The 24,264-nt window shown below is 37.0% G+C and overlaps 9 protein-coding genes and 1 long non-coding RNA gene across 15 annotated transcripts in view; 4 read left to right on the forward strand and 6 right to left on the reverse strand.

Annotated features, from left to right (window-relative positions):
• Positions 1 to 2,323, reverse strand: part of Jupiter (microtubule-associated protein Jupiter) — a 138,718-nt gene extending 136,395 nt beyond the window's left edge. Inside the window, exon 1 of the mRNA XM_076798698.1 lies at positions 2,124 to 2,323. Coding sequence (XP_076654813.1) covers positions 2,124 to 2,179 — 56 coding nt within the window. The 5' untranslated portion in view covers positions 2,180 to 2,323. The remainder of the gene's footprint in view (positions 1 to 2,123) is intronic.
• Positions 1 to 24,264, forward strand: part of Dora (zinc finger SWIM domain-containing dorado) — a 493,890-nt gene that overhangs the window by 192,651 nt on the left and 276,975 nt on the right. The window lies entirely within an intron of this gene.
• The window catches only part of LOC143360136 (uncharacterized), a 178,039-nt gene that overhangs the window by 138,701 nt on the left and 15,074 nt on the right, over positions 1 to 24,264 (reverse strand). The window lies entirely within an intron of this gene.
• LOC143360132 (inhibitor of growth protein 1) lies at positions 2,699 to 4,558 on the forward strand. The gene is made up of 3 exons (XM_076798696.1): positions 2,699 to 3,221; positions 3,577 to 3,780; positions 3,854 to 4,558. Exons 1-3 carry the CDS (start codon positions 3,086 to 3,088, stop codon positions 4,429 to 4,431), a joined length of 918 nt encoding a protein of 305 aa, XP_076654811.1. The 5' UTR covers positions 2,699 to 3,085; the 3' UTR covers positions 4,432 to 4,558.
• On the reverse strand, positions 5,562 to 10,177 carry Ubc6 (ubiquitin conjugating enzyme 6). Of its 3 annotated transcripts, none has more exons than XM_076798702.1 (5): positions 9,688 to 10,177; positions 8,371 to 8,451; positions 8,081 to 8,285; positions 6,269 to 6,430; positions 5,562 to 6,020 (listed from the first exon to the last, which is right to left on the reverse strand). In XM_076798702.1, exons 1-4 carry the CDS (start codon positions 9,729 to 9,731, stop codon positions 6,275 to 6,277), a joined length of 486 nt encoding a protein of 161 aa, XP_076654817.1. In that variant the 5' UTR covers positions 9,732 to 10,177; the 3' UTR covers positions 5,562 to 6,020; positions 6,269 to 6,274. The 3 variants fall into 3 exon arrangements, with proteins under 3 accessions (XP_076654817.1, XP_076654819.1, XP_076654818.1); XM_076798704.1 differs by lacking the exon at positions 9,688 to 10,177 and adding an exon at positions 8,746 to 9,070; XM_076798703.1 differs by lacking the exons at positions 5,562 to 6,020; positions 6,269 to 6,430 and adding an exon at positions 6,907 to 7,240 and having other exon boundaries at positions 9,688 to 10,176.
• On the forward strand, positions 10,852 to 13,031 carry Trus (programmed cell death 2 like trus). The gene is made up of 4 exons (XM_076798691.1): positions 10,852 to 11,255; positions 11,398 to 11,831; positions 11,907 to 12,362; positions 12,443 to 13,031. The coding sequence occupies exons 1-4, from the start codon at positions 11,145 to 11,147 to the stop codon at positions 12,705 to 12,707; spliced, it is 1,266 nt and encodes a 421-aa protein (XP_076654806.1). The 5' UTR covers positions 10,852 to 11,144; the 3' UTR covers positions 12,708 to 13,031.
• LOC143360126 (complex I assembly factor ACAD9, mitochondrial) lies at positions 12,926 to 15,179 on the reverse strand. The gene has a single exon (XM_076798688.1). It carries the CDS (start codon positions 15,042 to 15,044, stop codon positions 13,170 to 13,172), a length of 1,875 nt encoding a protein of 624 aa, XP_076654803.1. The 5' UTR covers positions 15,045 to 15,179; the 3' UTR covers positions 12,926 to 13,169.
• Positions 15,418 to 18,082, forward strand: Dctn4-p62 (dynactin subunit 4). Its single transcript, XM_076798689.1, has 9 exons — positions 15,418 to 15,647; positions 15,730 to 15,800; positions 15,882 to 16,078; positions 16,167 to 16,303; positions 16,386 to 16,545; positions 16,632 to 16,815; positions 16,884 to 17,076; positions 17,200 to 17,390; positions 17,472 to 18,082. The coding sequence occupies exons 1-9, from the start codon at positions 15,519 to 15,521 to the stop codon at positions 17,692 to 17,694; spliced, it is 1,485 nt and encodes a 494-aa protein (XP_076654804.1). The 5' UTR covers positions 15,418 to 15,518; the 3' UTR covers positions 17,695 to 18,082.
• Rps14 (ribosomal protein S14) lies at positions 18,029 to 19,280 on the reverse strand. Its single transcript, XM_076798705.1, has 4 exons — positions 19,180 to 19,280; positions 18,713 to 18,863; positions 18,544 to 18,631; positions 18,029 to 18,302 (listed from the first exon to the last, which is right to left on the reverse strand). The coding sequence occupies exons 2-4, from the start codon at positions 18,859 to 18,861 to the stop codon at positions 18,084 to 18,086; spliced, it is 456 nt and encodes a 151-aa protein (XP_076654820.1). The 5' UTR covers positions 18,862 to 18,863; positions 19,180 to 19,280; the 3' UTR covers positions 18,029 to 18,083.
• Mre11 (double strand break repair nuclease mre11) lies at positions 19,396 to 22,394 on the reverse strand. 2 transcript variants are annotated; one of them, XM_076799621.1, is made up of 11 exons: positions 22,106 to 22,394; positions 21,827 to 21,998; positions 21,620 to 21,756; positions 21,371 to 21,561; positions 21,093 to 21,297; positions 20,675 to 21,014; positions 20,450 to 20,603; positions 20,222 to 20,385; positions 20,007 to 20,130; positions 19,639 to 19,917; positions 19,396 to 19,550 (listed from the first exon to the last, which is right to left on the reverse strand). In XM_076799621.1, the coding sequence occupies exons 1-11, from the start codon at positions 22,209 to 22,211 to the stop codon at positions 19,464 to 19,466; spliced, it is 1,959 nt and encodes a 652-aa protein (XP_076655736.1). In that variant the 5' UTR covers positions 22,212 to 22,394; the 3' UTR covers positions 19,396 to 19,463. The 2 variants fall into 2 exon arrangements, with proteins under 2 accessions (XP_076655736.1, XP_076655737.1); XM_076799622.1 differs by lacking the exon at positions 22,106 to 22,394 and having other exon boundaries at positions 21,620 to 21,746; positions 21,827 to 21,993.

Here is a 24,264-nt window from a genome sequence, read left to right on the forward strand (position 1 = left end):
GAGGGGTATGGAAAAATGGGCGAAATAAAGGGTGTGCGTGAGAGAAACGGAAAGAGGGAGAATAAAGAGTGGGTAGAGCATCATATGGCATGGCTGTGCAATTACGAAGCTTCGGGTACCTAAATGTATACGCCTCTATGCGGCACGCTAGGAACTATGGCGACGTCGGGTGACTCAACCTCGGGCAGCGTGACTCGGTCTCTCGGAACCTTATCCATTACAGTAATGCCTTGAAATATGGCAAAAAGATCCGCTGATACCCGTGTCTGAAATTCATCCCCACTGCCACGTTGGGGTAAAAGGTTTTATCATTAATTTTTTGAACCGCCAACCTGGCAAGACTCCGAGGAATATATTGCTTTGTACGTTGCTATATTTAAGTATATTGCTATATTTAAGTGCGACGCACGATTGTGTTCGTGAACAGTAGATTCGTGAAAAAAAATGATTCATCTAGCCGCAGGATGCACGCGGGAAAGGGGTTAGCCGCCTGTCATTTTCAGTTATCATGGTTACCGGACGTCCGGTAATTTGAATGTGTGCGAGAGCCAGAGCCTTGGGCGTTTACACGAAAGCGACAAACGCGTCATCTATTGTGACGGATCGCGATCGAATATATTATGAAAATACGTCTGTCGTTTTAACGGACGACGACGCGTCCGATTTTCTCGTTGTCATTTTTCGTTATGCCAAGAAAGTGAACCGGTCCGTTTATTAGAAACATGCACTGCAATGTTACGCGGTAAACCGCGAGTTTTTTCCACGAAAACGACAGACTTGTAACGCGACACTCGCAGAGGTAAACTCACTCGCCAAGACCTTACAAAGTAGAAAAGGGTTATGTAAACGACCCGCTTTCTTAATTACGATGTTTACATGTTGTATACATTGCATAAAGTTGAGACTGCATTCCACGGCTTAAGGTTACCCGCGAACCGCAGTGCAGAGACGCAGAATTTTTCAGTACTGTACGTTGGAAAATGTGGGAAAGACTGAACGAGCGGATTAGCGTAATCGATCGATCCATTTGTCGCGTTAAAAGATTCTTTTTGGAATTCGTAAAATAATCCGTTAGCTTATTATTGTCGTTAGACAAAGACAGGTCGTGCGCAAGTATACTCGAAGACGATCATCTTCGAGTGCAATTGACTTTTGACAATCTGCAGTAGCGGTGGTACAGGGAACGCAATCTGTTGCCATTCCTTCGCACTTATGACTACGGTGTAGTTAAGACATTACCGACACTACAGTCGCCAGATGCAACAAATATACATATATAAATATTGAATAGAATATTATCTGCTTTTATTTGTAAAAAGAAAAGCATGCACGAAAGAACGTAATGTCGCGAGGATAAATAAATTGTATTTTTAAGATCATTTTTTTTTTCAAAGATCAAGAAGAAGATTCACTAAACTATTACAGAGAAACTATATAAATTCGTATCTCAATGACAATGATACGTTCAGAAATTAGTAAATAGTATATCTAAGGACGAAGACACCTGTCAAGGGTGGACTCGGTGCTACGAATTCATTTCCGGTTATCCTAATGACAACATACTATAATGCACATTTTATTAAAGCCCAATGTATCCGAAACACACGCGAAATATCAATTAAAGTTAAAGCACAAATGAATGATTCGAATGAATGTCCATTGTTAATATTACAACTTGCCAAAACATTACCAAGGCAAAAAAGGATCACGGATTGTCCGGTTATGACCGGTTCAAACTGACGCACCGTGAATAACAAAAAAGTCAGCAACCAATAGGACGCCATTCGTTTCTTTCTGTTGCTATTAACAGAAATAAATGTTTAGCCGTGCTGTCTTTATTTTATGCGATAACAATTCTTTCGAACGTGTCGGTTGCAAAAAGGCAAAACGATTCGAATAATATAAAATTGTTATCTTTAAGAGATCGATAATGTTAACAATGAACACAGCGATAACTATTCGTGGCCAATGGATTTTCATTTGTAAATGATTCTTTTTTCGTTTCTTTTCCCGTTGAAATGGTCGAAATAAATAAAGGACGCACCATTGGCACAAAGGGATCGTACAACACCCTTACGATATTTCTGCCACAGATAAAGAATAAATGCGAGCGTGTCACCTACTTGCTCGATTTCCTCTTGTCGTCGCCGAATCCTTGGAAGGTTCCTGTGGACGTCATCTTCTCCTAGGATTTCAAACCAAGGGAACGAGTATTTTCTTATTAACCGTCACACAGATTTTGCGGCACACGAGACCTAAACACGACTCTTTCTTCCACCGAACGAAATCAAATAGGGTTTTGAGACGGGATTGGTAGCAGTCCGTGCTACAAGTTCTGACGTCAGGGGGCTAGTCAAATCAGCGTTTAAATCACCAACTCCTTTTCACATGAAAACGATCGTACTATTTTCAACTGTTCTGTACTTCTCTGTTCAACTAGACGATAAAAATTGTAAAGCTTTACAAATTATTTGTTAAGCCGTAAACCGTCGAGCAACATTTACGTTTCTTTCATTCAGCAAACCAACAATCGCTAAACCTTTATTCCATTGTAATAAGCTTTGTGTTCATTATTCTTCTCAAATATAGAATTATTACTACGATTAAAATGATTAATTTACAATTACTGGCAATTATTGAGATACTTCAACAATGTTTCATTTTATTATGTAGTGTATAGTTGTGGTAAATGGTTGGTAAAAAATTATTTTAGAGAATTTCAGAGAATTTTATAGACAGATCTATTTATGAAATTTTGCACAGGGAAAAATGTTTATTTACGTAAAAGTTGTGTTGTTTTGCGAAAAAGAAATTTGAGAAACTTGAGCTAGGTGTTCAGCCGCCATGTTTGATTCCGATGACAAATACAGATGGAGCATCTGAAAAAAGTCCACAACAGTTTACCTACGGTTCCTACGATTCAACTGATTCAGATTGGTGCGGTTGTTAACGAATTAATCGCGTATTTCTGTATAAATGGTGCGAAAAGACGGAGAAGTTGTGGCAGCTGTACCGAAGAATTTATTCACGAATGGAGTGTTTTTATGGGTTTTAACTGCTGAGGGAGATTCGTAAGCGAGCGAACATGTTAAACCAAGCTGTAGTCGAGGCCTTATATTCCGCGACGTACATCGAAAACTATTTGGACTGTGTGGAAAATCTACCGAACGATTTGCAAAGACATGTTTCCCGACTTCGAGAACTCGACGCCACTTGTCAAAGTAATTCAGCCTTACATACTTTTAAAAAGTGTACCGCGCGCGCATATGTGTGTGTGTGTGTGTATGCACGCTTGTCAATTTGTATTTGAAATATTTTCGTTTTCGTGAATTGAAAATCTGTAAACAATTAAATCGTGTACGATCTGCATGCTTCGAAAGTCCGATGCATAGGAAAAATATTGAGGAAATTAAATAATATCGAAGATCCTCGTGTATTTCAGAAATAAATAATCAGTATAGAGCCAAATTTTATTTTGAAATTATTCAACTGTATTTGTATCGGTTTTCTTGTAACAGAATGTATTGTAATGGATAATTTTTAAAACGTCTTCCTTCTGTTGTTCATTAAATATAGCATATTTACGGGAAGTGGACCAACAGCAGGAGGCATTGCGAAATGACACGGACATGCAAGTAAGAAGGAGAGCATTGCTGAGAGTGCAACAGGCATTGATTGCGGCGAAAGAAATAGGAGATGAAAAGTTGCAGATTGTACAACAAGTTCAGGATCTTATAGAGAACAAATCTAGGCAATTGGATCTAGATTACAGAAATCTTGGTACGATCGTATGTTGTATCGTCTGTTGTACATGTAAATGTTATGTGTTTATTTGACTTAAACTTATTTATAGATTTTGGGAAGGAACAAGAAAGCAGCGAGTCGACGCGTGAAACGAATGCTAATGTTAATTCCAACTCTTCTGGCAATGCGAATAACTCAGAGAGACAGACTAAGAGAGCCAGAAGAACAAGAACAGAGACATTGGTTGAAGCATCCAATGCTATGGATATGATTGCAATGACTGAAACACGTTCGAATTCCTTGTCCAATACAAGTAATGGCAGTCAAAAGAAAACAAATTCTACTACCACTGGAAAGAAAAAGAAAAGGAAGTCTAAACAGGGTAACCAGCAGAATCAACATCGTGAAGATACTCCACCACCTCCAGAAGATGAGCTGGCAATAGATCCAGATGAACCAACGTATTGTCTGTGCGATCAAATATCGTATGGAGAGATGATACTGTGCGATAATGATCTATGTCCTATAGAATGGTTCCATTTCTCATGCGTTTCATTAAGCACCAAGCCAAAAGGTAAATGGTTCTGTCCAAAATGCAGAGGAGATCGACCGAACGTTATGAAGCCCAAAGCACAATTTTTGAAAGAATTGGAAAGGTATAATAAAGAGAAAGAGGAGAAATCGTAGCAGGAAAAAGCTGGTGAGCAATTTAAACTTTGGAAGACCTAACTGAAATTAACAAATCCTTTAAACGATACTTGATCATTTTAAATATAAATTTTATGGTTCCATTGAAAATTGTCCGACTTCTGGCGTAACAAGAAAAGAAATAATAGTAGTCTCGTAATGAACCGGCTGAACTCGTTTGATTTCTTAAGTGTTTGAACCGTATAAATATGCGTGTGAACTATCAAATGATTGTATACAGTAGGAGATAAATTATATTTGTATAATATTCGGTATTGTAAATATTGTGACATGAATATATTAAATAAGAATGAAACAGATATCTTCCGATTACTGCTGCACATATTTTAAAATTCATTGTTGAGAACTGAAAAAAAGTTACTTAGCTTGTACATGTCCCAAGTAAATTAGATATTGCAGTTAACTCACTATAAACATATACATTCGGTTCTTAAAACGAAATGGCAGTATTAAATAACAGAAGTAATATTTCGTAGAGTGAATTGTCATACATAAAATAGTTTAATATTAATAATTTTTAGAAACTCGTACAACTATAATGCATACGATTTTATTACAGAATTATTACTATATATCAGTATATGTTAAGTAACATTGGTAAAATTCTATTGTATTATATGTAAAATGTATAATTGTATAGAAAATATAGTTACAGATTCACTATAAGTGATTATCATGTATTCGATATAAAACATACATAATATGTATAAACGAAAATTATTGAATCTCTGTGCAACACTCGAATATCTAATTCCATTTTATGTACCTCCTTTTTTTGGTAATGGAAAGATCTACTTTGTACATACATAAAGATATGCTGTATTTTTAGAATACAAACTCCAATAAACTTTTAACTAGCTATTTTTTTTATAGTCTAGTATAAATTTGAACTGTACGTAAAACTGAATTGTTTTCTAAAAACAATTTGAGTTTTGCACAGTTATAAAAGCATTTTTTTATGAGACACATTTGTAAAAAATAAATTTAATGTTTTCATTAACGTTATTGCTTTCTACCATGACGTTCATTTTTGATTCTTGTTTGTCTTCCCTTCCTAGATACATATTCGGCAAAATTACAGAAAAAGGATACTGATTTGTACATACTGCTACTAATGTTGTTCATCAACTTTATTAGGAAATGACAAATATTCAGTAATTATTCCTCTGACAAAGTTTATTATCATTCCTTACTGTATGTACTATATTATTTATACACTGACATTTTTACTTTCTGTGCACAAGGAAAAAAGCAAACTACTTTACAATAGATTACCGTTTAGAACATATAAGTAAGCTATTAATATTTCAGTGTTTGATCTGTTTTAAACTTATCTTTTAAAGGCCATTTTATAATTAAATATAGCTGTTATAACGTAACTTAACTTTGCGATGCGTTTTACGTATACGCAGGTTTTTTTCAATTTTTGAATTTCGTTTTATAAGGATTCCTAGAGTCTAATTATAATGAGCAAAACCATACATCGTTTTATGTATACTTATAGGTAAAGATCACATAAGTTCACAGTGCGATTCCACATCACTCCAATGCTCTACATTCTTATGTATCTGAAACATAGTCAAATATTAAATAAATGCTTTCATCTATTCGTACTTTGAAAAAAAGGAAGAATCAAATAGCTTTCATTTCATTTAAAAAAAAAAAAATAAAACAGAAAAATGTCTGTAGAACAATGGAGCATATCATTGTACAGATTTAACAGTGCAAGAAAAAATCTTTTGGACCACAGACTCGTGGGAACAATATAAAAAACTGTATATCAAATACATTTCATGAAATCCAAAATGAACCATACTTAATGTCAGCGGGGATCTTCTGTGTGACTTTCTTGGAAATTCAACCAAGACTGTTCAACAACAGTTGCTACTCTCTTCTCATATTCCCTTTTATTTTCTTGGTATAATTGTGCTGCCAAAGAATTGGCTGGTGAATTTGGATTTGGTTCATCCAAAAGAGACTGCAACAAATATTTTATAGATCTTGAATAGTTACAACGTATAAATGATGATATTACTCTATAACAATTGATTTATTCTGAATGACAAAACAACAATAAAAGGATAAAGAAAACTATTAGACTATAAAGTGGAATTATGCATTTATTATGTGTGTGTTTGTGTGTGTATGAACGTATGTGTGTGTGGTGTGTATGTATATATAAATATATGTGTATACATACATACACGATACGTATATATATATATATATGTGTGTGTATATACATACATACATATATTTCTTACATTACACAGAATAGGTATACGTGAATTTTACGTATTATATGAAGTACTAAAATTTAATTGAAAATACAGATTCTGTGCTTGTGTGAAAGACCAATGCTTTGTATAGCACAGGAACAGAAGCGTCAAGTATTAATTATCATCTAACGTTTTTTTATAGTACTAATTTCGTGTTATCAAATATCGAAATAAATAAATACACAATTTTATAATAATTTATTATTCAACATTGTAAAAATTCGGTCTAATGTTGCACATCGTGGTAGTTCAATAGAGCTTTAGGAAGAAACATGCTAAATATTTTAGCGTTAGCTCCTTGATAAGGCTGCACGTTCTCCACTGTATCTGATGGCTGTAGGTGGCTGATCGATGCTGCAACAGCATCGTGAAAACGCCTGCGACTAATCCATAAAACTCTGCTCCACGCAAACCTTCACTCGCTTCTCGTACTCGCGTCGGTTCTCTTTGTACAGTTGCGCTGCCATTGAGTTGGCAGGTGAATTCGGGTTCGGGTCACTTAACAGCGACTGCAACCACATAAGTCGTACTCATTATACAACATTCTCGGTATTCTCTTTCTTTTGTTTTCTTCGTTTCGTTTTGTTTTGCTTTGTTTTGTAAAATAATGCATGGCCATAATTTGTAAGTAGATGACATATTTTTGTTCCTTTTTTTTTTTTAGTTGGTATCGGTGATTAGAGATACAGTTATGGTCAGGTAAACAGATTACAAGCACAATTTTACCGCCAACATTATATGTATACATGTATGTATATATATATGTATATATGCGAAGAATTGTTTGGATTCAATGAATCAGACTTTGCTGAATTGCAACCGCTGTTAAGACGAAAACTTACGAATCTTTATGATATATATGAGAAACATGACACAAGTGGATACATAATTGTACATTTTTACAAATACATGATTAACATTGATTTCGCATGAAATAAAAGGATAATTAAGCACACACTAGTTTGATAACATACACATTTCATGTTTTCTTTCATTTCTTTTTTTTCTGTTTTCTTTCTTTACATTTAGTAACTGCCATGCAAATCATATCTGCAGCTTCTTAACACAAACGTAACACAGTATTATGGAACTAAAAAGTAAAACAACATAAAGGAAAGAAAAAGAAACTTTAATCATGGATTATGAGCGATTCTTTTATTGTTGTATACTTACTGTTGCAAGCCGAATGATCTTCGGATTGTACCGAGCTCAATGTACAATATGTATGTATCGTGAAATGCATGCGATGACGAGGGATTAATGATTCAGGAGTACAAATTCTATGAAGTACCTGGTTCCGATGGTTCGCTAACTATCAAATAAAATAACATATTGTGCATTTACAATACCTGTATGGATGTTAAGATAGCAGAAACATCGTAGGTGGGACTCCAACGGTTCTGTAGAATGTCAAGACAGATGCCTCCATCGGCGTATACGTTTGGATGGAACATCTTACTAACAAATCTGACTGTAGGTGGTTTATTTGGATATTCTTCTGTAAATTCTATTATAAGTTTGAAGGTACCATCTTCGAATGGAGTGTCGTGTGGTCTGAAAAAAAGTGAATTCGATTAGAGAACTAAAATAGTAGATCCACTCTACCTGCTCGTGTTTATGTTTGTTCTTTAAAGCTCACCCAAATATAACTGCATTCCATATCATAATATTATTGTCTGTAGGTGCTCCTGATACTCCAGTGGGTGGGTCTTCTTGTAATCTGTATACAAACCAACATTTCATTAGGAATGTGTAAATGTAAATATATGCATACGAAAACTACAATGTTTTTTCTATTTTTCTTTCTCTTTGCAAGCATTGATGAGGAAGCAATTCTTAAATATCTCACAAAGCATATTTATCGAACATGTTCTCGATAAACTGTTGGTAAATATAATGTTCTATTCGAAGGAACATCTTGTACGAAGAATAAATTTAGATCTCCCACCACTTTTGATGTCGTACTCGATGTCTGTTTATATAAAACACTTTTTGTGCAACAACATATACATACATTATCACACTCTTTGAATGTTCTCTCGCGTATCAATTGTTGTTGCACAGCCAAAGATAATAAAAAAGAAACCGTCACTGTTCTTTCAGAACGAACAATCTAAATAAACACATGATCCGTCTACTAGAGATTATTTAACGGTTTAATTTTTTGCGAATAGACTTGAATTTTGATCGCGAAACGATAAATCACTCGCGGTAACATAATCTAAGCTAGTCTCTTTTTTTTTTTTTAATATAGCACAGTCACTGAATATACTATTAATAGACTTCCGGCAGGTAAAACGTTAACACGACTTTCGACAAACGACTGTACAGCTTACAGTCGAGTCAACCGAAGCGAGGGACTTTCCAAAACAATAGCAACAGTCTACCTAGTGATCGAGACGTGTGTTTATTTACGTCAGAAAAAAGGTTACTACGGGTCAGTCGTATATTAATCGGAATCAATTACAGGAGAAATCAAAATATAAACAAAACCACAGTCACGCGCGCGCGAGAGAGAGTGAGATAAAGAGAGAGAGAGAGAGAAAAAGAGAGAGAGAGAGAAAGACAGAGCAACGCTTGACCATCTATCGAAAGATCGGCGTGAAATCCTAGTAGTAGTCGTAATGGTTTCGAATCTTGATCAGCCATCGAAATCGTTCTGGTCGTGAGGATATACAAATGAAACGCAGTAAACGATGGCGAAGCAGGTTCCTACGTTCCTAATAATAACTTCTTGCGAGACGGAGCAGAATGACGTTGATCGAGTCGTGTGTGTAACCCTCGCAATTCCATTTCGGTTCCCGTCAAGGGAAAAGCGTTCGGTGTGGTGCATCGCAAAAATAAAAAGGTTACGGGCCAAGGAAAGCGACGGAATTATAGAAAATTCGATTCGCAATGGCGGTGTACATGACACCGCGAAAGCGATGACACAGGAATGTTAAGATAGCCACGGTACCTCTTAAAATCTCTCATTAGTCTCCTTCTAGCGGGGGTAGACATCCCTCACGAATGGGCTCGTCGCACCGAAATCGTTCGATTCGGACGAATTCCAGAACGTTTCACGACGACCGTGGACACACGCACAGGTTACGCGTGAATTCCTCTGGCCGAATAAATATGTAATCGCAGGGCCGCGCGGCGGTTGCTCCGACGACCTCGTCGCATACACGAGAACGCCAGTTGTTTCTGTTCTGTTCTGTTGCGTACGTCTTTGCCTTTTGTCAGTCCGAAGGCCACCCTATCCGCGCGATATACCGTTATAAGCTTGTTCAAAATTAGTTTCACCGAACAGGTTCTTCCCGATTGGCACTCGACCGCACCGCGTATCGATAGTCCAACAGACACCCGATGATTTTCACTCGCCCCTCGCTCCCGAGAAAAAACCCACTAGCATGGGAAAAACCTACGTAACGATCACCCTGAGAAATTCGTTCACCGGACTGCCAAACCACGGACAGCTGGATAGATATACGGAGGGGATAAAGAACGAACTGTTTTGCGCATGACGTCACTAACTAAAATCGGACTACTCGACCAATAGTCGATGCCCGTACCCGTGTTTGTTCTTTCGATTTCGAAACGATCTCGAGGAACCCGAGACGGGTGTGACCGACGAACGGGGTAATCGGTGTCGGGAAAAACGAAATTCCACGTGTCTACATATGTATACCGTGGATCCCTTTCGTCAGTGATTGTCCAACTGTTTCCCTTAAAAAATACAGTCATCGCGGTCTCGGACCAATCCAGGAAGTTCCACGGTTCAAGCTCGGTTTTCATTGCAGTGGATCGCGTTCTTAGCTTTTCTACCGAAATGCTGGTTAAATTACTTTGGAAAAAATTACGTTCTCGATACACGCGAAACATTTAGGTTCGATATTGTTCTTGAGATTTTTGTCTTGTTCTTCTGTACGGCAACGATAATGTTAACGCGAACCGGCCTTAACGTTCGAATTTCATTTCTAGGGATTTTCTTGCGAGACGACGTTACTGGCTGCGATATTTATCGAACGTGAAATGTCATTCTATATAGAAATCACGAGAACGAGAAACGCTCGCGCGCGTAAGCGCGTGTTGCATGTAATTATGAAACTGATTGATAATGTAATGTCGTTTTCTCTGTTTCGAACTGTTTGCCAGGATTCGCGATGCAGGCGGAATCGCATGGATCGCTAGTCCGACGCGAGAAACACAGGATTTCTTGTTTCTCTTTACGTAATGTTTGCCTCTATGTACATATAAAGCATTCAAAAATCGATAATGGAACAGGACACTGTTAAAAGCGCACGCGTCAACCGATACCGATGCATGTCAGCTGTCCACCGCTGAATACAACGTTGCACCGCGTCGAGGAATTCAAGTATTCCTTATCCTATCGAGTCTTCCAATGAAGAAGTAGAATTTCATGCAGCTTTAATGGCTTGTGATAATCGGACGAAAGTGTACCTGGGATACGAGGATGAATATGTTACTGACAAACACCGGGCGAGCATTAATTTTATGACGAACAAGATCGGCGGATTTCCAGTAAGTACTCTCGGAGTACCGCTTAAAATCACGATCCCAGTTTTCGAACGATTATTATTATTATTATTATCATCATCATCATCATTATTATTGTCGAATAAGCAATCAATCATTTACCCGATTTAATAGATCCCTCTTGTAGGACTGTTACAAGAAGAATACGCTATCATTACCACAATGCAGGCTGTGCGGTCTGCGTCAACTCCTGGTATTGCAACTCTACGTTCCATTAGAAAGCTCGAAATATCACAGAACGCTTTATATCTTTGCCTGTATAAATCCTAATTGTTGGAATCAGAATGAGAGTTGGACTTGCTTGAGAGTTCAGGTACTGGCGGACGAATTTCAGACAAACGAGATAGATACGAGCAGCGCGACCGTGCCATCGGTAGCTTCATGGTTGTCGGATGCAGATGATTGGGGGGATAATTTCAATGACAATTCCACCGAACAGAATGGGAATAATTTTTTGTCGAACAAAGCGACAGAGCTTAATTTTTGTTTGCAACGGGAGGTGGAGCAGAATATAAGGGAACAATTTTCTGCGTTGCATGTGGACGATCCTAATGCGAACAGGTATTTAAATGCGATTGTCAATCAACTAGAAATATATTAATACCGATCATTCCTATAAAATATAATCGATTTTAGTCCAGCGAGCGTGGAGTCTCCTGTCGGAATAGGAGCTGTAGGTAGATTGGATTCGCCGCAAGCGTCCGCTGAGATCGATGGCGAAGAGAGCGAAGTTGTTTGCATAGATACTCCGACTCAGCCTCAACGTGATTTAATCAGTCTGCTACACGAAGTGACTCCGTTTCCTATACAGCTAGAATCGAATGCCGAAACCAAATTTTCGTTTGCCGAGATATTCCTTTCCGTGGACGAAGAAGATTGCAGTGGGGACGTGCCGCAACACGTTCGCGATCTACTACTGAAGTATCAATACAGAAATCCGGATCTATCGACAAAATCTGCGGCAGATTCAATAGATGGGAAAACAAACGAAACGGACATGGAGAAGTACGAGAAGGGTATTCCTATGCACGGAGACGAGATGTTCCATAATTTTGTCTCTCAGATACAGAAAAATCCTGGGCAACTTTTACGGTAAATGATTGATTGATTCGAAATGATTTACCATCGTTAACAATGTCTAATCGTTTTACTGTTTTATGTTTATCCATTAGATATTCACGAGACAATTCCGCTCCATTGATGTTGTATCCTATTAGCGGATGCGTAGGAAAGTGTCGTCATTGCGGCGGTGAAATGATCTTCGAAGTCCAAGTTTTATCGACTCTAATCTCGAAATTGATACTGCAACCGTGTACAGAAAAAAACTTCCAAATCGAATTTGGAACTGTTTTAGTGTACACTTGCCTCAGAAGTTGTTGGTCTGCGACGGATTTATACAGGGAGGAGCATGTTATCGTTCAAGCAGAAAGACTATAGTGATAGAGAACGATGAAGTAAATTGACTAGAAGTTGTAAACCTTTAATTTTAGGGAAATTCTAGTTACATTCCTTTGGTAGCGAGATACCGTCCACCTGTTCGTGTCTACTTGAAAATTCCTAGCAAAGAATGGTGCATAAAAACCAGTGAATAAAATTCTAATTTCTGGTATGAAACTTTACTGGAAGCATTGCGCTAAAAAATTGAGGTAGAACAGTTACAAGGAGAATTGTTCTTTTATTTTCAAATTCATCGTAGTGTAAGGATAATAACTGTACATTACCATTCATACATAAATACAGAAGTCTCAATGGAAATACATATATTTACTTAGTTTCTTACTGTATCTAGAAATTCTTCGAGATACCGATTCTTACATACATAATACATACGTATCCTTCGATCATTATTTACAAATGCTAATTTTTTATTTTGTAAATTATCACTAATGAGATCACTGTCTAAGTGAACGTCCTATGTAGAGGATGTTCCATAGGATACATCCGTTGACTGTACATTAAATCAGCCATATTTTTGTAATATATGTCGCCATTTAGTATATCATGGTCCTCAATTTCTTTTGACAGTCTGGCAATTACGTTTACCGAATTATGTGCCAGACACACTACCATATCCTTTTCCATATCCGAATTTCGGAGGCCAATAGTGTAAGACCTCGACGAACGTGATAAATTAGCGAACATTGCATACAATTCTGTAATCATTTCGTTCAACCTAAGAAGCTCTAAGTATTTATCTGTAACGGTTGTTCCATGAAGCATCAACAGTCTTTCCACATTGAACTGCGTTTGATATATAGACTCTTGTAGATAGTAAACACCAGGATCCAATGAACCATGCAAATTTCCCATAAGCATTGGTTTCTTAGTAAACAACTTCTTATAGTTTCTCATTAGGGCATGGACAGGGTAATCCACCGCGTTTCTCGTTTTAAATACTTCGTTTACCATAACTTTTCCTGCATGTTTTAAAGTAGCTGTTCCTACATACACCTGTGCGTCTATATTATTCATATCTAGCGTTGTTAAAGCCAAGGCATTATGATACGCATCTATGTAATAATTGTTGTTCATGTAGGTCTCTGCACCTAGTAATTGCAGTCCAGATTGAATAGAACTCAAACATTTATTCGCGCAATAAACTTCTGTCACGATTCTTTCAATTTCAACATCTTGATTTTCATATAAATCTGCTAATTTACTCGTCAAGTAAGCCATACTTTCCATAGTATATAACGAACAAGCTGCTTCAGCCACGACCTTTTTCACAGAATCGAATCCATAAAAATCCCTGTCGAAGTGTTTCTTTCCCAAAACATCCGATGTCATACGTTTTAAGAAATTTCTTAAAATGGCAATAGATTGGGCAGCTATAATTTGGTTTCCAGGCTTCAACAGATCCATCATAATATTAAACCCCTTTTTTGGCTCGCCGATAACATTTTCATTGTGCACTACGGTATTCGTAAAATTAATCGTACATACAGGTATTTCGTGGCGTCCGATTGTTTCGTAGGTGTCTGTAAAACTTATCCCCTTAGAATCACGCTCGACCAAGTAAAGGGATAATGCATTTTTATCTATCATATTTCCTTTTGAATCCTGTGCAAACACTAGAAAGAGATTAGCATTCGTTCCATTGAAAACAAATACTTTTTCTCCATTCAGTAACATCGAATTTTCATCGATCGGTACAGCAACGGTTTTCAGATGATTAACATTGGTCGAGTTGTCCTTCTCTTTTAGGCATATCGTCGGAATACATTCGCCGCTCAAGATCTTTGGAAGATACTTCTGCTTTTGACTCTCAGATCCGTACTTCAAAATGATTTGAACGGGTAACATGTTATTTTTTACTAAATGCGTACCCAACCAAGGCAATGCACTGATCGTTTCTATGAACCTCAATGACTCTGTTTCCGACAAATTCAATCCGTTATATGTTTCAGTACCGTACGCTCGGAATATTTCGAGATCTCCGAGGCACGACAATACAGCGTTTCTGTCGAGTTTTTCCTTTGACTCACTGCAGCTGAAAATATAATTGTCGATCGGCATCAACCAAGTCTCGAAATCCTTGAACCTTTGAATGGGCTGAGCCTCGGCCAACGTGAAAATTTCTTTGTCTACATTTCCTGCTGCAAGATTCTTTAGAAAAGGTTCTCTTGCTGGTTGCTTCTCTCTACGTTCCGAAAAACAACCTTTATAAGATTGCGACACTTCTGGCTGCGCAACAGTTTGCATATTTCTCTTTGTTACACCGCGTAACTTTATAGAGAACAGTTTCTTAATTTTCAACGGCTGTCGAGTAAACATTTTTAGTCACGCGAGAACAATGTTTTAAACAATAGTCACATAAAGAGGTTAAACACGAAATGTATATACAAAGCCGGAGGCACTTTCATATGCTTTCATATGATACGATATACGATGGCCATCTATGCAATAGCTGATATAAGTCTCGTAATGATAAATGATTGGAGTCACATATTATGTTCTATTTCATTTGTGTTAACATAATTAGTAGAGTTTAGCATACAATATGTAACCTCTTCTACGCGAAAACATATTAGAGAAGGTTCAATTGGGTTCAAATATTGAAATCGTCGGCTGATATAGGGATTTTAAATTCCAGCAAGTTCGCCACCATTGTTATATTTTACAATGTAGATACCTAACTGTATATGTAGAGATAGCCTGAAGAAAGTCTGAAAGACAGACTGTTCGAAGTGTCATTCCTACATTTAATATATTTTCTTATAAATAAAGAGTAGAATTGAATCCATCACTATGTCATATTTAAATCAGCCTGACTACGTGCGTTACGTGTGTAACTGTGGCTCGTTGAAACCAATATCGCAAACATACTTCTGTAGACACTGTTCGAAAATTCGTTGCGGCTACTGTGTCTGTCAAGAGGTGATTATTCAGTAAAATTATTTAGCGTTTGTTTTTGTTTTTTTGTCATTCGACTTTTTATACGCCGAGTTTTATTTTATAGATCGACACACATTATTGTCCTAATTGTATGGAAAATTTTCCATTCGCAGAGGCACGACTCAAAAAGAATAAGTAAGTTGAAGTTACCCAGCATCATATGTCAGAAAAAAATTTCGATCGAATTTTCTATTGATTTAAATAATATGTTAACAGGTGTTCAAACTGTTTTGAATGTCCTTGTTGCTTTCATACTTTGTCTACGAGAGCAGGACATGTACCTTACAAAGCGCCACCTCCCGAAGGAGAGGAATCCAAAGATGCTAAAACAACACCAAAGAAATTTTATTACTTGTTCTGTTCATTGTGTAGATGGACTTCTAGGGATGCTGGTATTCCAGATCAAACGGTTGGTATGTACCTAAAATGTTATAAAGAAATATTTCAACGATAAATTTCACGAGAATCCAATAATCTGATAAAGATATATGTTTCATTTAGCTACTGGAGGTTGGCCTGAGCAAGAAAATCCCGATGTAGGCAGAATAAATGCTTTAATCGATTATCATAAAATATTGGCATCTATAGAGAAACAGCAATGCGAGAAAAAGTTTCGATCAAAATGTCCTTATGTGCATGTAAAGTATTCGAGCAATTTTTATTGGAACTTATTATTTTACTATTAAAAGTCCATGTTTAATTCGTACCTAACAACTTCAGGCTTACGCTATGACATCTTTGGTTCGCAAAAGAATCGTTTACACTCCGCATCCTCCAGCTAAGAACCAATCGAGCGATCTACCTCCACCGTCAATTGCCACGGAAAAGGTGGAAGAACTGCCAGAAAATATTTTTACAGACCCAGTCGATGTAACTAAAAGTATGTACAATAGTTGTTTAGAATGAGATTTCATTGTTGTATAAACTCGTGTAGTCCTTATAAAAATTACTTTTTTTAAAAAATAGTTACCACATTGGAACAAAGGTTACAACATTTAGAGGTGCAAGCAGAAGATGTGAGTGAATTACGCCCGCAGCGCCGGAAATATTTAGTTAAAAGATCGCAACGTTGCAGAGCATGCGAACATAGCGTTAATAAACCGGATCTTTGTCCACAATCTACCAAGTTCAAGATTCAGCTTGCTGCATTGTAAGTTCGTCGAAAATCTTCTATCATATTCCTTTCTCATTTAATTATCTCATACATTTATGCCATAGTTATTATGTGCCAGAGGTAAGAATCGTTACTTGCGAACCATTGAGACCAGGTAAAACGAGCGAATTGCTTTTGAAATTTTGTAATCCAACTCAGCATCAAACACAAGTAACATTGTTACCGTTGGATACTCCGATGAGTCCAGTAGAAGTTACGCCTGAGAAGGAAGATCTAAGACAAGAAAATGTGGAGCAGGTAACACTGGTTCGATTAATTTTACTAGAGAGTAGATATTGTTCCAAGTAGCACAAGAAGAAGCTACACTTGTAAATCTAGAGTATACCTACAGAATTTGCTTCAAATTTTCTAACTAAACAGGATTCAGAGTCTCCAAATTTATTACCGTCTATTGTACGGAAAATGCCTATAGCGGAAGAAATTAAAGCCATAAAAGTTACTCCGAATGCGGACGTACTTTTGCCTCAAGCTTCTCTAATACTTCCACCGAAAGATGATGCCGCTGAATATGACGATACTGGCGACACTCATAACTTTCAAGATGACCCAAAGTATGTATTTCTATTTCTGAATCTACGACTGTCGATTGTATCTCCAAAACCTTCTACTAAGTTTAAATCCTCTATAAAAAGGCTTGTAGTTTGGCGAAAAGGAAACAAGATAGTGATAAAGGTACATGTGACTCCGCACAAGAGTTTAGAGGAAAACGAAGAAAACGAGTCGGCCATTATCGGGTTTGTCATGCAGTATGGACACGTGAATACAATTACAACTTTAGAGAATAAAGCGCCTAAGAAACTGGATCTGAAAGTGAAATTGTATCTCACGATCGGAAACATTGTCGGCAATGCTTAATGCTTATTGCACAAGCTGGATTTTTCATAGAAACACTATTACAGTATAAATTATGAAAGCTTTCATACATATTATGTAATCCGAAGATTGAAAAATAATTAACTAATTTAAATTAACTCCTTAAATAACATTAACTTCTTACATTTTTTTTAATATTTATTCTGAACAAAAAAATATTTTATATTTTATAGCAAATTAAATGCACCATAAAAAAGATAGATTTATGAAAAAAATATATGTGTATATATACGTATACAAAAAACGAATTAGAAAAATATTTCTTTCCTTCCTTAGTAATAAAACATCAGGGAAATAGATCAATGTAGTGCAGTGGTCTGGTTTTAAATATTTATTTTTGAAAGATAATAAACCACGCATAGAACCATAATCTACAGCCTGCGTCCACGACGACCACCCTTTCTACGCGTAGAGTCAGATGGAATTGGTGTAACATCCTCGATACGACCGATTTTCATACTAGAACGAGCAAGGGCTCGCAAAGCTGACTGTGCACCAGGACCGGGAGTCTTTGTTTTATTTCCTCCTGTAGCCCTCAGTTTAATGTGAAGCGCTGTGATACCAAGGGACTTGCATTTCTCTGCTACATCCTATGAACAATTAATATAAATGTTATTAATGTTAACGGTCATTACCGTTAATATGTGTTTTATAGCTTTATATAAAATGTATTCTCCCAGGTCAAGAAATGTGGCAGATGTAAACCTCACTTCGATAGGAAGGGAGCACTTTAATATTCCACAAACATGAACGCGCCTATGATCAGGAGATGAACGTTTAGGTGCTGCCTGGATGTGGATAAATGTATTTTATAAATAAAAAGATGTTTACCTGAGCAGCAAGCATAGCGGCGTACGGAGAAGCTTCGTCACGATCTGCTTTCACTTTCATTCCTCCGGTAACTCTGGCAATGGTTTCTCTAGAAGTAGAAAGTATCGGTAGATGTATTTATATTTGCACAGTATCAATTGTTCGTATGAAACAGTATTTCGAAACATACCTGCCCGAAAGATCGGTTACGTGGACGAAGGTGTCGTTGAAACTTGCAAAAATATGTGCAACACCGAAGACAACTTCACCTTCCCGAAGTTGAGGTCCAAGGGAGACCTGGACTTCTTCCTTCTGTACCTTTCCCCTTTTTGGTGGCATCTCTGTTGGAAATATTAATGTTATTCAATGAATTCTACTTGCATAAACTTTTACGTTTACTCTTAATCTATTCTTTAATTCTATTATTCGTCCAATTCAGATCGTCGGATATAAACAGTGTGAGGTTATTTTCAGGTTATGTCTTGACACATAGCGTCCATAATGCACACGACTTTTGTGACATCAATTTCATCCGTTTGCATCTTAATTTTAAACGCTAAAGCGATCGATATTCTAACAGATATACGTAGAAGTATAAACCCCCGGATTATTCAATGCATTATTTTTCACATAACATTAAGTTTTCCGATAGAATACCTGTAAATTCTATTTACTGAGCACTCCCCGACACAACACGAACAGAGCAGGAAGTCTAAAGAGGGATATCTTCCGGCGCGCGGTCGTCGACTACGTTATCGATAGTATCGAAAATCGAAATACAAGTTCGGCGTTTGCTCTCGTCGAACTAGAGAGTGATTCAAAGTAAATATTAAATCAAATATAGCATGTTTTAATAAAAAAAATATTTATTTAAAAATTTACTTCGATACAAAGTTCAACGTATTTCTAAGCAGGCATAGTTAAAACAAGAAATAAAAATATTAATCGGAATCGTCTAGAGTGAAGATTTCAGCTTGTTTATGGTGCCTCTTCGACGCATTGAAGAATTCTCTCATCGATAATTGTTCCTTATAACATATAATACAACGTCGTAATTAATAGTAAATCAAAGGCGTACGTGAATTATGAATCGTTTAATATAATTCTATAATGTACCTGTCCTTTTGTTTGTTTCGTAGTTTTAGTCGGCCGCTTAATTGCTACGGCAATAGGATTCTTAGCAGTTTCATTATTTTTATCAGTTTCTTTGCTTGTATTACGTGTTCCTCCTCGTGATCTACCTCTGGCTGTTGTTCCTCTACCTCTACCTCTACCTCTGGTGGCAGGAGCTTTATCTGTTCTTTCTTCTTCATCTTCACTACTCATCACATTTTCGATATCCCTTTCGTCTTTATCAGAAGGTTTTGTTGGTCTATTACTGAATAACTCTTGGAGCTATAAAAAAAGTACACGATTATCCAACAAGTCAGATCTCGCAGCATGTTATTATTTTACAATGGATTCGTTCGTATGTATATGTATACTTCTGCGTCTTCCTTCTCTGCTTGTTCCCTTCTTTCGCGGAAATTTTTAATTTCTCCCTTGATATTTTCGGCTGTATCGACATCACAATTTTCCAAATACGACGTAGTTTTCTTCATTTGATGGCTGAACATAATGAATCAATATTAATAATATAATTAAACTTGTAAAGGGAAATCAATGTGTATCTTGAAATATTTGATTACATGCGTTGTACCTTACTAGGTCTTTAAAAGCATCGCCATCGCCTCTATCAATATATCGACATAGCGCTTCATTTAAGCCATTCACTGTTAGTACAGTTAAGAGATTTTTATTTTCTTCCAAATTGAAGTAGTTTTTCAGTCCTCCTTGTACAGTTTTGTTCCAATCTTCGTCCTCCTACAGAGAAAATCAAACAGATTTAATATTTGGGTATTGTTAGAACATTTAAATGTTTGCTTACATTGGCGTGGAAGAGGATTTCAGCCATATTCTGGACATCATCGCTGGCATCGTCAAATTTGGACGACGATCTTCTCTTACCGGTGTTTTTGTTTTTACGAAACACAACCATATCTAAAGGATTGGCGACTTCCTCGCAATATTTTCGAGATAATCTAAAACGTACATATTTATTATTTATTCATGCTTATTAGCCGCATTCGCTAAGGTACTAACATAGTCTTACTTAATCGTATCGAATACTTCCTCGTCTTTGGTATGGAATATTCTCAATCTAATCAACGGTTGTATCGGCTGTTTTGGATGACCCGATAGCTGTTCTGCAGCTTTAGGTATCAATACATTTTCTATATGATTATCGACGAATTTGTACACAGATTCCGACAACGTCAAGCCATAATTTACTTCTATATCCTCGTCCTCCAGAAACAAATTGTCGAATACAAAAGGCCTGACAGTTTTTAGCTTCAATTTTTTCATTTTAAACTTCATATTGTTTATGCTCAGTAGACCAATGTATTTGGTCTTTGCTTCACCTTCGCTCAAAGAAGTTGCAATGGAGCTACCTGTAATTGCATCTCTTCAGCAAAAATTCAATAGTTTCTATGTATCGTAATTATTAAATCAATTTGAGGAAAACATACCTGGTTGAGAAACAAAGTATTCAGTTTCCGTGACAAATTCTGGCGTAATGCGACATTCGTGTTCATGTCCCCATATGATAAGATCAAGGAAATTGGGAAGTTTGCTTTCAGAAATGTATCCATGTTCGAGGTGTTGTGCACGATTTTGATGTAAAACAAATATATTAAAGGTATTTGGTATATCTTTTGGACGTAACATATTCACCTTAGGAAGAAAAATATTTACATTCGAAACACGTTTTCCAATACATGTACATGTATGTATCTCACAATTTCACCTTGTAATCCCTTAACAACCGTGACAATCTTTGATCATTTATGTAACTTAAACCGTAAAGTGCAACATGGGTTTCACCCTTTTTTATGACCAATGGAGGAATGGTAATTTGAGAAAGATCTGTCCATTTCCCAAAATAATTTATAAGACCGGAAACAGACAATAAGTCCATCGATCCGATTGTTCCAAAACCTGTAATTTTATTCACAGTTAATAGTAGATAAAATTATACGGAGAAAATATTTCTTACTTGGATCATCGTGGTTTCCATGAATGGAAAATATTGGCATACTAATATTCAAATTGGGATCCTCATAATTTACAATTTTATAAGCACAATGTTTGAATATTAACTCTGGATCGCTCAAAAATTGAATCTTGATTTCCCTGACAAAGAGAAAACAATTAAAACTTTGCTTAGGCTAAATTGAATCTTGCATAAATGTATCTCGCTAACCTGGAACCCAAACAGTATTTTCTCAATAAATCCATGCATTTTAGAACAGCGGTCTGCGATGGCTTTGTGTCATGAAATAAATCTCCACCAAGAAGTATAAAATCTACTTCATGCTCTTTGCCGTATTGAAGGATTTCTTCAAAAGTAGTGAAGCTATCATCCGATTCTTGACCTTGCATAAATTAATTACTTTTAGTATAATTGAATACATGTAAGGCTTTTTGAATTAAAAAAGAAGCGAAAGATGAATTTCCGGTGGATGATCCGAAGAAAACCAACCCCTTTTTTTGTTGTAATGATAACCGAGATGAATATCGGTTGCAACTAAGATTTTAAGTGTGTCTTCTGTAGTAAGTTCTCCGCTGTGTCCTGGTTCGGACGACATTTCGCATGTGTAACGTTCCCTTCTAGGAATTTCTGTAAAATTGTGAGTCAATTCGATCGTTGTTCTTTCAAACACCTGTCAAGTATCGTATCTGATGACTTGGTAATGGTTAACTTACAAACCCGCCAAAATTTTTCAATCAGTCATCGATATATCGATATGTTTCGATAAAAATTCCACGATATTAAGGAGTTTGAACATATATCCGAAAGATGCCACTAGGCGTATTTGGTTGTGTTTGTTTAAGGACGCCATCTTTAGCCACAGAGTGCTAATGCGCTAATGCCTTTCATTTGCAAATAAATACTCTTTCAATAAAAAGTATTGAAACAGACGGAGCCCGACAGCATACAGTTCACTATATCTGCGTAAGAAAGAAAAGACAGATTTCTCTTGCAGGTGTAATGCAGGTTTATCAGGCGATTCAATTTTCAAATTCAAATATCTTTTGGCGCGTAAAGCGTGCGCATGCGCGTACATTCGAACGATGATGTCGAAGTACCGCGCAGCTACACAGATGGCGGAGCGGTTCGATTCTAAAAGATGGCGTTCCCCTCTAGTTCGCACAGCTGTTCTATGGTTGTAGCAGAGAGGAATGAGAGTGCTCACGCCCGGGTTTTCGGCGTTCCCGATATAGTGCTGACATCTGCTCAGCCTTAGCATGGCACAGAACCGTGTAGTCTTTCCTGGAACAGAACCGGTCAGTCTTTTAGCATGGCACAGAACCGGTCAGTCTTTCCTGGGACAGAACCGGAAATAAAATATTCTATTGTATTCGCGAGACTGCAGTGACTATATATATATAGCTATTTTTAATTTTAATTCCTACTACTAACGACGCTGTCAGCAGATTTTAGTTCCAGTTGGTAATACAGGATGTGACACGAAAATGGTAATGGGGTTACGTGACCCCAAAAACGTTGGACACGAAAATGCATTGGATGATAGGTCTATCCTTATACCTCGTCTGTGGTGCAGCGTTCATTTCATAACTTTAATTTCGTCAATTTTAAACTGTCCGATATTTTGATAAAGGTCCTCGTATTCTTCAAATTTTGAAAAATGTTCCTGCCACGAAAACATTGCATTTGTCTAAAACAATTGCAATAAATAAATGGTGAAGAAAACCTTTTTTTTATTTCAAATGACAACGTTTTTAACGTACCGGACACTCTAAGACTGTGTGTGCATTTGAGAGTAAAACTGTCGCGAGTTACTCTCCAGAGTCAAATTCGTCAGTGTTTTATTATGCACGAAAGGAATAGCCCTCTCCGGTAGCAAATATTTCCGATGCTACCGGAGAGTGCCATTCCTTTCGTGCATAATAAAACACTGACGAATTGACACTGGAGAATAAGTCGCGACAGTGTTACCCCTAAATTGGCACGCATCCTTAGAGTGTATGTAGACTAAAAATGTTGTCACTCGAAGAAAATGTTTTTCCACCGTTTATTTTGCAATTGTTTGAAACAAATGTTCCTGCTTTCGTGGCAGGAGCATTTTAAAAACTTTAAGGGAAATGAGGAACTTTTTCATAAAAGCGGACAGTTTCAAATTTCCGTAATTAAAGTTATTTCAAGTGAACGCTGCACCGTGACATACAGCTTCCGACGGCTGGCGCGCGGTAGAAGCAGCGGCCGGACAGTCTTACCTACGTGCAGCGTTCACTTAAAATAATTTTAATTCTCATTAAAGGGTCAGTAATGGGGACACTTTGTGCTATCTCCCCATTCTTTTTCAAATTTTTAAGAATATTCCGGCCATGAAAATATTGCATCTGTTTCAAACAATTGCAAAATGAATGGTGAAAAAAACCTTTTTTTTATTTCAAATGACAACGTTTTTAACGTACCGGACACTCTAAGACTGTGTGTGCATTTGAGAGTAAAACTGTCGCGAGTTACTCTCCAGAGTCAAATTCGTCAGTGTTTTATTATGCACGAAAGGAATAGCCCTCTCCGGTAGCAAATATTTCCGATGCTACCGGAGAGTGCCATTCCTTTCGTGCATAATAAAACACTGACGAATTGACACTGGAGAATAAGTCGCGACA

Source organism: Halictus rubicundus, chromosome 13 (genome assembly GCF_050948215.1).
Source record: "Halictus rubicundus isolate RS-2024b chromosome 13, iyHalRubi1_principal, whole genome shotgun sequence".
Taxonomy (NCBI): Eukaryota; Metazoa; Arthropoda; class Insecta; order Hymenoptera; family Halictidae; genus Halictus; species Halictus rubicundus.